The following is a 13160-nucleotide window of genomic DNA, read 5'->3' as shown; positions in this document are numbered from 1 at the left end:
GCGTGCACGCACCAATGCATGGTTCAAACCATGGGGAGGACTGGCAGCTGAGCCTTACAGGAAGGCAGGTGAGAATGTGAGTAAAGAACTTTGGGGCAGCACAGGTGTAGGGCGTGGACGGACTCTGGGACGGTCACAGGTCTAAGGATGCCGTTTACCCGGGCTCACTGACCTAGTGAGTGCATTTGGGGTAGGAGGCACAAGCGGAGAAGATAAACCATCCTTGCCCTCAGCACAGCACTGAGGATTCAGACTCTGTGTGGGGTTCTAGAGAGAGTGCAGGACCTGGCATTAGACCAGGACGCAGGCAATGATCAGGGCACTGCCTGATATGGGCCATCCTCTCTCTGTGCTTTCCCTTTCATATCTGCGTAGCGGGCGTAAAGATGTCTACTTGGGGGCTGGAGAGATGGCTCAGCAGTTAAAGGGCACTGGTTGCTCTTCCAGAGGTCCTAGGTTCAATCCCTAGCACCCACAGGGTGGTCCTCAACCATTTATAGTGGAATCTGATGCCCTCTTCTGGCATAAGGTCATATATACAGATAGAGCACTTACAAACATAAAATAAATAAATAAATAAACAAACCTTTTAAATATATCTCAGGACTCCGGATGGTCGCATATGATAATGAAACCAAATCAAACAAAAAACAATGCTGTCTGAGTCACACACTGTTTCTCAGGTGATGATACTTACTATTCATATACCAGATCAAGGAGTTGGGAACAACTAGCCATGAACAGGGGACGGCTTGATTTTATTGATTGATTGGTTGCTACACTTGAACGTAGGACCTCATTCATACGTGCCAGTCAAGTGTTCTACCATTGTTCCAGCAAGAACAGCTTTAGAGGATCAGACGCCGCATCTCAGTGGGTTCCGATGTCACCTTGTGTTCCTTCCTTCCCTCTGCAGTTTGGGAACACTGAGGCCCCAGTGATGCCTGGGCCAAGCCCCCCATCTACTGACATTACTGAAGCCTGTGTCTCTGCCACTGCCCTGCTCTGTTACTTCTGAGCCTTTTGGGGATTTGAGAACACAATCTCATTAGAATCTTCCAGAATAAACAGCCAAGAAAAAAATAAAATGGCTAATCTGGGACCTTCAGAAACCTCAAATGTTAGCTCAATTACCAAGAAAATTCAGTTCTGGACATATAGCAAACAATTTCCCCCAGGAGTTAAACCTTATGCCCCCCCAAACCTCCTGATGGAATTGATATGGAACTTAACTTAGGTACTTATGTGTGGCTTGGCCCTTATGATGTGTTCAAACTTTGAAATAGCTGTTTAGGCTGTGTGGTGAAAATGATGTTTCATTTTTCTATATCTTTCAAAACACCCCAGGTTTGTCATAATCAATGCCCAACACTATCATCTCCACTTTCTTGAGCCGGTGGCTTGTCCCCACAGAAGGCTCACCTTAGGCACCCTGGGGAGAGAGGGCCGAGAAGGGAGGCCTGTTTTCTGCAGGTGAGAAAACTCTCCGGCATTTTAGGAATCTACACTCAGCAGAGCTGTGTTCCAACAGGTCTGGATCCTGTTTGCCCTAGAGGCTGCCCTGTCCTGAGGATTTGCACAGGCTATGACATTCCCAAAGGGTGACATTTTTTCAGGCCTCTTTCTAGGGAGGCCACCTTGGTACTTAACACACTAGTTCTGGGGTCAGACCAAATGTGTCTGTATACCAGGCCTCTTCTCTGGCTATAGTTTGGCTTTAGCATGCTCATTTGTAAAATGAGTGACCAGGGGTATCTGGGAGAGTGGGCAAGCATGGTTTAGTGACTGGTTTATTAAGTAGTGCTGCTATAATTAAGAGATCAGAATCCCTATGAAGTGGGCATAGGAAGGTGGTGAATTCTAGCTGGTTGGTTTGTTACAGTGGACTTGTTTGGAAGCCAGTTGAGGTGGAGAGCAGGTTTCTAGCTTATCGGAGCAAATAATCTACTCCAGTAATTATAGGCAGGTGTTTATTATGTGTAGGAAAAATGAGGGTGGATTCTCCCTGCTGAGACTTCACAGAGGCCTGGGGAGCTCCAGAATGAAGCTGGGGACCCTGGAGCCCTAGTTCTCAGACATGGCCCTCCCAGTCTTGATTGAAGCTTGGGTTAGTTTGAATTACACGAGCATTACCATTGCATGAGTGTTCCCAATGCTCACTGCTATTCCCGGTGAGCCCGCAGGGCTGGGCTGGCCCTGGTGTTTCCCACTTCCTCTCAGCTGTGAGAGGCTTCCCCTTTCTTCACACCGAGTCACTGCCTCCTCTTGGGGGCCTGTCTTGGACCTCACAGAATTTCCATCTTAGCATTGTGACTGGCTGGGGGACATCCCCGGGTGACCAGAAGTCCAGGGAGCTTTGGGACATGGAAGTCACCGCACGGTTCAAGAACAGAAGCCACAGAACTCGCAAGTGACACGACACAGCTTGCCCCAGACCCTGCTGCTTACCCAAGGCTCCTTGGCAGATGTCTGTGCGGGTGGCTCCTCCGATGATGAATTGGGGGTCAGAGCAGATCTCCTGGAAACAAACCCACAGGGCATGGTCAGCGCCGCAGGCAGGAGCCCGGTTCCCTGTGGGTCCTCCAGCCCCTCCTCCTCATGCTGCTCAGCTCTGAGGAAAGTTCCCTAGTTAGGCCCAGGTGCTAGCCATGGGACCCTGCTCCATTGGCCCTAATGGGGGGGGGCGGATCCCTTCCAGGAAGTCACAGAGCCCACACACTCCAAATTGCATGCAGTTGGCTCCATTGTGCTGCTTACTGAGGGCAGTGAGTGCATCCAGCTCCCTCTGCCAGGCTTTGAGACCCTTCATGCTAAGTGCCCCCGCCCACCTTTCTGGCACCTTCTCTTCTGGGCCTGCATGCAAATGGTTGGGCTTGCATGACATTCCTCCTTTGCCTACACTTTCCGAACCGTTCATATTTCAAGTCTCCTCTCCCTCTCCTACAGGAGGAAGCCTTTTCCTCCCCACTTATCTCCACTCTTCCCTTTGAGTCCCTAGGGAGTCTTTGGGAACCTAGACCCGTGTGGTGGCGTTCATGGGCGCTCCTCCATCTTTATAATGCACACGCTTCTTGGGGACTGGGGACTGGATCCACCCCTTAGAAGAGTTCTCCCAGAACTCGGAGAATTCATGCACCCTGCACCCGCCGTGCAGATGCTGCCTGGACCCTTATCTCTTGTAGCCTTTTGAGGAACTCAGGGTGGTGTCAGCTCCTCTTTATGTATGCCTGCAGAGCAGCTCAGAAAGTGAAGCGATTGTTCAAAGCTTCGTGGCTCCCAGGGGTAAAGACCCCTGGGATTTGAACTCACTGGTCTCAAGTGCAAACTGTCAGCTCCTGCTGTTTACTGCTAACACCATGCCCCCCCCCCGGCCCCCAGTCCCGTGCCTCTGGGGGGGGGTTGTTCCCAACAGCCTGATGGAAGCCAGTGTGTAAGGATTCAGCCCTCCAGCAGTCCCCTGAATGTGTTTCTCTATTCTGAAGAGCTCCACCCAAAAGCCACAAAGGAAGCCAGGGCCCAAATCTGAGCAGCTTTTGACTCAGAGATGTTGGATTGTAGGAGTGCTATATTTGCATAGAGTGGCCTCATCCCTTGGCACACTTCTGTCTACAGGGGTCTTCCCTGGGTGAGCCATCCTGGCAGCCCCCAGCACCACACCAGCTCACAGAGCATGCTCACTTCCTGCTCCCCCATCAGTCTGCCTGGAGGATAAAGGGACAGTGAGAAAGCACTTCTGCCCAGGCAGGGAAGCCAACTTTTCCTAAGGGCTGCCAGGCAAGCACTTATCCCGGGGGTTGTGTAGACTGGGCTCCGTTCCTGGAGCCCCTTAACCACACTGGTCATCCAGGGGCCAAGCTCTCGCCCCAGGGGAGGGAGGTTCCATTACACTTCAGAAACTGCCTCAGAGTCTCCAGAGAAGTCAAAGTTTGGACTTCACAGCCCAGAGACTCGTGAGAAAACTGAGCCCTGCTCACAGCCTGTGGAACCTGGCAGTAAACACTGATGTAGCCTTGTAGCAGCGAGGAAAGGAGGGGCAGGCTCGGGCCTTGGAGTCTAATAAGCTGGCGAGAATCTTGGTGCTGCCATTTATTGCATAGGTGCTAGGATGCCGGTGGGCACTGGACGCCCAGCAGTTTGATCTGCATCTGTCACATGGGTTTGAAGACAAATGCACCACTCACAGACTGTCCTCAGGGTCAGATGAGATGAACATCAATGGCCCTGCCAAGAACTCCATAAATGACAGCTGGGAGGACCTGATGTGCCAGCCTTGGGTGATGCCATGGCACTTCCGGCTGTGGGCTGGCACTGTCCCCTGCCCTCAGTGAGGCTGTGGTCATGCTCTCTCATCCCTCTTGTACCGGAGCCCTCTCTTGCCCGTGTTGTGACACCCTCTCAGGAAGAGCTAACAGCACACCCCCTCCCAAGATGGCTAACCAGCTCCCCTGCCCTGCCCTGCTTTCTCTTCCTCATGGGCCGTTTCATTCTTTCTCTGGAAGTCATCTTTAATCCCTTCCTCTAGTGACTCAACCTCTAACAAACTCAAGTTGCCCCTGACTGAGCAATCTCTTAAATCAAGCCATAGGTGTGTTTGCTCTCTCTCTCTCTCTCTCTCTCTCTCTCTCTCTCTCTCTCTCTCTCTCTCTCTCTCTCTCTCTCTCTCTCTCTCTCCCCCTCTCTCCTCCTCCTGTCATTTACACATCCTTGTTAAATGATTGAAACACACACTTCACTCTATTCCTCTTACTCTAGGATCTGCCCTTCCTGGTTCCAACCCCACGCCATCCACTGGCATTGCTCTATTTCAATCTCCAATGACTGGCTAAAGAATCCAGTGGATACATGTTTTCCTTTTAGTCCCATTGCCTGTTCCCACCAGGGTCCGACAAGGCAGGTGGGGACAGAGGGCAGCTAACCCAGCCCTGGCTCCACTCCTGTTTTGTTCTGAGCAGGTTTGACATTACCAAGCTTCATTTTCCCCAACTGTAGAATGGTCATGTGGTGCATGGCCTGCCTGCCCTAGGCAGTGTCCCTGAGGTGGCTCTAGATCTCTATTTTCCTATCTGGAAGGCCATAGGCACTATCACCTGTTCTCTTCTCTTTGGCCTTCAGAGACAGAAACTAAGCATACTGTTCCTGGAATAAAATAGACACTCAGTAAGTGCTCATTGGCTGAATGGAAGGTTGAAAGAAAGAGTGTGTGTTTTTAAATGTCAACTTGTCTGAGGCTAGAGTCATGCAGAAAGGAGTTGTTTCAAAGAATTATCCAGATCTGGTTGGCCTATAGTTCTGTCTATGAGGGATTATCTCGATTGCTAATTGGTGTAGGAAGACCTAGCCCATGGTGGGTGGCAGCATTCTCTATGCAGGGCCAAGGAAAGCTAGACACAAGCAGGCATCTGATCATCTCTGCTCTTGACTGTGGAAGGCCTGTGCTGCTGAAGTTCCTGTCCTGACTTCCGTCAGCGATGTGCTGGAACCTGGGATTGTAGCCGAGTGAACCCTCCATCCCTTCTGTTGCTTTTGATCAGGGTGTTTTATCACAGCCACAGAAATGAGGCTAGGATGGAAAGTAAGTAGTAAAACCGTATTCAAATGGAAGGCACATGCTCTCCCGCTTTGTGAATCACCAGCCAGGATGTCATCTCAAGGCTCGCTACGATTGTTCATTCATTCATTCACTCATTCACTCATCCACTTTCCAAATAGTCAGTGACTTTGTTTTTGTTTGTTTGTTTTGTTGTGATTGTTCGTGGGCGTCTCCATGCCTGGCCTAGAATAAGCACTTTATAAATGCTGATGATTGGATGCACTCGTGAATATGGAGAAGGGAGTTCTCTGAAAGCACAAGGGCGAAGGACACACGGGCTCAGCACAGCAAGAAAACCTATGTGACTGTGTTGGCGCATGGTGAGAACGCCAGGGTAGAAATCAGCACAGGGCAGAGAACAACAGGGTGGGGGAGGTCTGCTCACAATGGCCAGGAAAGATTCTTTGGGGAGGAGACTCGTGACAGAGTCCCAAAGAATGTAAATGGGCTAGACTTGGGGTTGGGGGAGAGGAGGCCTGACAGGTGAGAAGGGCAAGAGAAAAGAGCAGGGTGTCTCTGGGAACCCGAAGCAGCTGTGGCCGCTGCCCCTAGTGTGCGGGGCAGGAGAGGAAAAGAGAGGCCTTGCTTGTTTCCTTCTTATCGTAGCCATTTAGTTCGTAGTTCATATTGGTCTCGAATTTACTAAGCAGCCAAAGCGATGGAGTGTCCCGAGGGCTGGGACCAAGGTGTGTACTACCACGCCCAGCTGAAGTGAGGAGCTGTGACTCACCCAATCACCCAGGTGCACAGGACCCTGCTCTACAGAGACTTTTCTGGTTTTCTTTTTCATTTGTTTTTTTTTATTCTAAGTCAAGTTCTCATGTGGTCCAGGCTGTCCTCAAACGCACTGTGTAGCCAAGACTGGCTTTGACCTTTTGTTTATTGTTGTAATTATTAATCTATTTTGTGTGTGTGTGTGCGTGCGTGTGCGTGCGTGTGTGTGTGTGTGTGTGTGTGTGTCACAGTGTGCATGTGGAGGTCAGAGGACAATTTTGGGGAGTTGGTTCTCTCTTTCCACATGGGTTCTAGGATAGACAGAAGGTTGTTAAGCTTAGCAGCCAATGCCCTTACTCACTCAGCCATCTCAGTGGTCCCCAGCTTTGAACTTCTAACCCTCCTGTCTCCACCTCCTAAGCGCTGGGATCATAGGCATGCATTACCATGCACCTGATTTTATGTGGTGCTTGGGCTAGAACCCAGGGCTGTTGAGTACCTAGCTGGCCTTGGGTACTTTCTAGATCTGGAACTGGATTCAGGATAGCAAAAGTGTCCGGGGAAGATCAAGAGTACAGTAAGCAGAGCGTGAATGCCCAGTGTCCTAACAGGGATCTAGATTTTCTCTAGGCTCCCTGGGAAAGTCAAGTGAGGGTCCCATGGGATGAGCAGCGGGTCTTCCACTGGAGACTGAAACCACAAGGACCGGGAGGGTTTAAGGGCAGAGACCCTGAGGCTTGGCAGAAGAGCATTTGGGAACAAGACAGAGGCTCCCAGGTGAGGACTCTAGGCCAACAAAATGAGTATCAGGATTCTTGGAGCCTTTCAATTCTTTGTTAAGTTGCCTCGGGAAATATGGGGGGTAGGTCCCGCTAGTTATACTTTGAGAAATAAACAAGATGCAAGCTGGATAAACCCAACCATCACAGATACTTGTGGCCACGGATGTAAGCCAGCGCCAGGCTGTGCCCACCCTTGACTCCCCGAAGCAGTCCAGATCTTCTACGCTACTTGGGCACCCCACCCCTACCACCACAGCAGACCCAGGTCCCCTCCTATAGTGGTTAAGATCACTAGAGTCCAATAAAAGTTTCGCCCCAGCAGCCCTGTGTCCCCGAGGCTGTGTGAAGCCAAAGGCTCGTGGGATTTGGGGTCCTGTCCTGCGAAACGCTCTGGGCCAGCTAAGGGCAGGTCCACTGGGTGGGCCGCAGCCTGCATCTGGACTCTCCTTAGCAGCAATCGCGGAGCACAACCAAGGCAGCATTACCGAGCCAGCACCACCGAGTCCGGGAACCCCGGGTCTTGGCTCACAGCCTTCCACTGCAGCCCCTCCCGACCCCGCCCGGTCCCCGAGCGCTTCCTACCGTGGGCCGCTTCCATTCGATGCCCCGAGTTTTGCTGGAGTAGGGCCCCAACTCCTTGAAGCCCAGAGAGGACGGCAGGGCGGGGAAGGAAGGATCCTGGAAGAGCGCCCCGGCCTCCAGGCACTCGTTCCGCAGCGTCTCGTAGTCCTGGTTGAGGTACTTGACGGCTCTCTCGTGCGACCCCAGGCCCTCGGCCGCCTCGCGGTCCTTGGCCAGTTTGATTGCGATGCCCGCCATCGTACCAATCGGGCTGGGTCACGGCACAGGGAGAGGGCTCGCGGAGACGCGGGGCGCTGCACTCGGCTGGGGTGCGGCCGGGCCCGGGGCGCTGCAGCGGACTGCGGGAGCCGCTGCTGCGGGCGATGATTCACCGGCGGGAAGCGCCTGGGCCACGGGGTGTGGCCTCCGCCTCTCCCAGCCTGCTAGTCGCCTAGTCCCGGACGCGGCCAGCCAGCGCCTGCCGGACCGTGGAGGACTGACTGCGGGGCCGCTGCTGCCACCTTCGGACGCTTCCCGGGATGGCGCGGCCCGGTAGCGGGGGTGACGCTTGTAAGCTGGGGGAAAGTGAGACTCAAACCCCAGCCAGGAAGGGCGGGCGACTGAGCAATGACTGTCCAGGAAACATCGGATGAGTCAGTAGCACTGTGAGACTAACCCAGTTGCCACTCACCGGTCCTGGATCCTAACAGTTCTGCAGGCTCTGGACATAGCCACACCCACAATTCTGTAGAATTCAGTGTACCCATCGTACAGATGAGAAAATGAGTCCTGCTCAAAGATGTAATACCACGAGTTAAATAAAGCTAGTCACAGACAGAGCAGGGATTCTAAGGCTCGGGGCCTCTGTGGTTACAGAACAGTTATTTGTGCACAAGTAGGGTTGTGCAATTTGGCAAAAACCAGTCATCCGGGTTAAATCTGAATTTCAAGTAAAGGGGGGGAAATGTGTGGTTTTAGTATGCATAGCCCTCAAATATCACCCGAGGCAAACTTATATTAGAGTAACTGTGTGATGTGTGTCTAAAACTCAGATTTACCTGGGAGAGTTTATTGAGTTAATGCTGAGAGAGCATTTAGAACAGAGCCCTTGTTGGTGACTGGTGCCGCCGTCCTGTCCTGTCGAGGGAGAGTTCCTGAGTTGCAGTTCACATACAGAATAATACTGAGAGGGCTTAGTATCTGCCTGTGCTGTGAATGGTTTAAAGCAGGGGTTCTCAACTGGAGGCAAACCCACCCACCCATGTGACCCAAGTGGCTTCTGACCTTAACTGCAGACTTTCTGGGAGGTGAGTGCTCCCAGTGGAAGCCAAGGATGCTGCTATAGGGTTAAGGTCTAGGGCAGCGCTTTATAGAGAGAAGAGCAAAAACAATGCAGTCTGAAACGTCTCCCTCCGTGCCAGACTCAGGAAGCATGGTTTGGAACCTCCCACCAGGTTGTCCTGGCCCAGCATTGTTTCTGAGTTAGTTTGTAACTCTGGAAGTTGTAGGTAACTGTAGCAACTTGAAATATCTATGTGATAGCAAATGACTCTGTTCCTGGAGGAATCAAAGTGTCTTTTTCTCCCTGTTGCAATGTCAGAGTTTGTCTGTTTGCACTGCCAACTCAGTGTTCTCTCCTGTGCATGAGGTGTGTCTTCTACTCTTTTGAATCCTGAGCCCAGAAGAAATCAGGGTGAGGCCAATGGAAATCAGACATCGAGAAAAAATTAACAGCATCTGAGAAAGAGCTGAGAAGCTTCAGATATCATGGAGCTGGACACACAAGCCTGGAGCTGACATGGTGACACACACACTTAAACCCCACTACTGGGGAAGCAGGGGCAACAGATCTCCGTGAGTTCAGCCTGAGTTCCAGGTCAGCCTGGTCTGCAAAGGGAGCTCCAGGCCCTGTCTAGAAAAACAAAAGCACAAACAAAACGTCATGTCTGGTCGCTCCACCTGTTTTTGTCAAGTAAAATCTTTTGAAATGTGTTCATTTTCTGTGGTTGTAATAGCCGTAAGTTTAGCTTTAAGGACTGTCCATAGCAATGGTAGCCTCCTTGCCACGCCCATCCTTGTCTTTAACTGGGTGTCCACTGTCGCCCATGGCTGACCCTCTGCTTCATTTGCTCAGGGCTCTTTCTTTCCTTACTGTTCTCCAGCTTGGCTTCCCCCAGGTCAGAGCACACACAAATGAAGCCGAACACCCCCAGCCCAGCTTCACCAGCTTCTGGGAATGGGCTGATGCCAGCCAGAGCTCTCCCTTGCTTGGCTAGGCATTTTAAGTGTTTGTCCAGCTCTCTTCCCCACCCTACCCGACTCTGTCTCTCCTCTGCCACAGAAAGACAAGCTCCTCCCCCTCGTTCTTCTGTTTGAATCTGAGGTGCTTGCAGAGTCCTGACACGGGACCACTCTGCCCATGACCAGTCTTTCTTTCGAATGTCAGTCTCTCTCTTCCTAAGTTTGACTTATGTCTCAACTCTCGGCACATGGCCTGACAGGCACTCTGCTTGTCACCACACTGACTCGTGTGCCACTGAAAGAGCTGGGGACTACACAGCAGTCATTTGTAGTTCAGGGGTTTCCTGTGCAACAGCCCTTCTCTAGAAGCTGTTAATTTTCTCACCGTCTGATTTATATTGGCCCCATTCTGATTTCTTCAGGACTCAGGGCTCTTGGGGGAAGTTCGTGGGAGTTTGGTTACCAGCTGGAGGAAATGCCTCCTCCCTGGCAGCTGGAGGCCAGGCCCCCTTCCCAATCCCTTTAGCAAAAATGCTGGGGCAGCCTACGCCCATACTGCTATCAAGTCAGAAACTTGCAAGGCTTTGCAAGGCTGAGGCAGCAGGATGTCTCTTTTCACCTAGGGCTTCCTCTTCCTGTTTAGTGAACACACTTATGGTATATCCAGGCAGGGCAGTTGACCCAGCCAACCATGTGCATAGATCTCTTTTCCCCAAAGGCTCCAGACTGTCCAAAGTTACTGCAGTTGGTTTGCAAACACACAGACTGACCTCACCATTTGGACACGGGCCCATTTTTAACCTGAGTCAACACTGCTCTGTGTGCTTCAAAACTTCATAACTATGTTATATCGGGGGAAGCTGGCCAAGTTTTCTCTTCAGGGAGACATGCCCCCTGTCAGGGAAATACAAAGGCACACACACAGATTCCCCTCTTCCCAAATGAGTCACCCAGCCCAGAAGGGTAGCCTGTAAATCAGAAACAGCTGTCATATCTGGAATATGAGCAAGATGGAGAGGGAGGAAGGGATGGAGGCAGGGAGGAAGGCAGGGAGGGAGGGAGAGAGAGAGAGAGAGAGAGAGAGAGAGAGAGAGAGAGAGAGAGAGAGAGAGAGAGAGAGAGAGAGAGAGAGAGAGAGAGAGAGAGAGAGAGAGAGAGAGAGATGCCGATCTCCATTGGGTTCACAGGCTTCACAGCTGCCCACAGGAAATCCTCACTCCTTGTTTTAGGAAGGATATGGCAGCAGCTGACGTGGTGAAGTGAGCCTCACTCTGAAACTCTAGACTACAACAGTCCCAGGGCCTCCCTTCCTGGCTTCAGTCAGCAGAGGACAAGGCAGGTCTAACACGAGGGAAACCTATGCTTTCCCTCCCTGTCTGTCGTATGAATCCAAAGCAGATCACAGACAACATAAGTTCCAGAGTTATTAAAACACACTCTGAGCTGTAGTTCAGTGGTAGAGCACTTATCTAGTGTACACAGGCCGAACTCCATGCCCAGTCTCAGTGTAGAGGAGGCAAAAACGCATAACCCAGTTTTGTGTGCCAACTTTCATCCGAGCATTAGTGTCTCTCCACATGGCGTGGGTGTTGAATACTTGGTTCCCAGCTGCTGGTGGTTCTACTTTGAGAAATGGTAGAAACATTGGCAGGCAGGGCTTGGTGAGGGGAACAAGTCCCTGGAAGGTGGCCTTTGAAGTACACAGGGACTTCAGGACCTCTCTGCTGGCTTCCTGCCTACAACGAGGTGAACAGCCTTCTCCGCTATACGCTCCTGACTCCATGGTGTTCAGCACCCTCTCAGCCCTCAAACAACAGGACCATCCGAGCACAGACTGAGGTCCCTGAAACTCCGAGCCCAAATGAGAAACTCCTGTCTTTAATCTTTTCTCCCAGTGTTTGCATCAAAGCTACAGGAAACTTCATAACACACAGTATGACCTCCTCTCCTCTAGAGAGATTTGTAGCACAAGTTCTAATTGGCCTTAATAATAAAAACCTGGAGTCAGATATTGGCGGGTGAAAGCTGAAAGATCAGAGAAGCAGAGTGGCCAGACACTGGAGTTCTTATCTCTATGGAATTCCCAGATGGAAAAGGGGCCGGCTCCTGTCTCTGCCCGCCTTATAATCCTTTTCCTGCCCAACCATGTCACTGCCTTATTCCTCCTCCCTAGTGGTGGTATTAAAGGCGTGTGCCTCCCAAGTACTGGGATCAAAGGCTTGAGATCCCAGTGCTGAGGTGAAGGTGTGTGTCACCTCTGCCTGTCCTCTGTGGCTAACTAGTGGTTAGCTCCACACTCTGATCTCCAGGCAGACTTTATTTGTTAGAGCACAAACAAGATATCACCATGGAGATTATAGGATTTATTCTTTCCTCAGGACTGCAGAGTGTGGCATGAGACAGAGGGGGCTTCTGGAGGGTGGCTGACACCTGAAGAGGAGACTGGACAGGCATCTCTTAAATCTCACAAAGTGTGGAGTGCTGGGACTAGAAGGGGAGAGGAAACAGTCTGAAGAAAGTCCCAGAAGTTCCAAAGGACCAGCTGCTTTCTGAAGTTTTGCCTGTGTCTCCAACCTGCCTGCACACAGGGCTGCAGATGACACACCTCAGGCACCTCAGGCTCTCCTGAGGGTCTTTCATAGGGGTTTCTCCTAACTGCGGATCAGCCAAGGATAAATTATGTTTTCATTTGTGTGATTCCTTGACATTTTCAAAATACCAGCTCCCCCCACATCTTCCTGTCTCCTATGCCAGATCATTTCTGTCAAGTCGACACAAACTAGAGACAACTGGGGTGTCAGGGAATGAGCTCCACTAGATTGGCTCCTTGGCATGTCTGGGGGTGCATTTGATGGAGGAGGGCTTGTCCCACTGTGGTCAGTGATACCCCCAGACAGGTGGGCTCAGGGATGTATAAGTAAGGTAACTGAATGGGAAGCTACCTGGAAGCAAGCCAGTACTCAGTGCTCCTCTGGGGTCTCTGCTTCAGCTTGCCTCTAGGCTCCTGCCCTGACTTGCCTCCATGATGGGCTGTAACCTGCAGGGTGAAATAAACCTTTTTCTCCCACAAGTTTTGTTTAGTGGGCATTCTGTCAAAGCAACAGAGAAGCAAATTAGGGTGTCTTCTCAAGCGGGGGTCCTACCACTGCCTACTCTGCAAGCAGTCAGAATGGTTACATGTATCAGCTTACTAGGGGTAACAGCAGGACCACGGTCTTACCAACATTATCACCATTGTTGTCACCGTCATTGCCAGCAGCAGCAGCAGCAAT

General features: G+C 51.4%; 1 protein-coding gene across 1 annotated transcript in view; it reads right to left on the bottom strand.

The window, feature by feature from the left end:
• The window catches only part of Capn2 (calpain 2), a 49223-nt gene extending 41019 nt beyond the window's left edge, over positions 1-8204 (bottom strand). Inside the window, exons 1-2 of the mRNA XM_040738406.1 lie at positions 7669-8204; positions 2449-2518 (exon numbers count right to left, since the gene is read on the bottom strand). Coding sequence (XP_040594340.1) covers positions 2449-2518; positions 7669-7905 — 307 coding nt within the window. The 5' untranslated portion in view covers positions 7906-8204. The remainder of the gene's footprint in view (positions 1-2448; positions 2519-7668) is intronic.
• Positions 8205-13160: the final 4956 nt, after the last annotated feature.

The sequence above is a fragment of the Mesocricetus auratus genome, unplaced genomic scaffold (assembly GCF_017639785.1).
Source record: "Mesocricetus auratus isolate SY011 unplaced genomic scaffold, BCM_Maur_2.0 Super-Scaffold_100676, whole genome shotgun sequence".
NCBI classification, from domain to species: domain Eukaryota; kingdom Metazoa; phylum Chordata; class Mammalia; order Rodentia; family Cricetidae; genus Mesocricetus; species Mesocricetus auratus.
The sequence above is the reverse complement of the archived record's forward strand: the minus strand, read 5'-3'. Positions and strand labels throughout refer to the sequence as shown.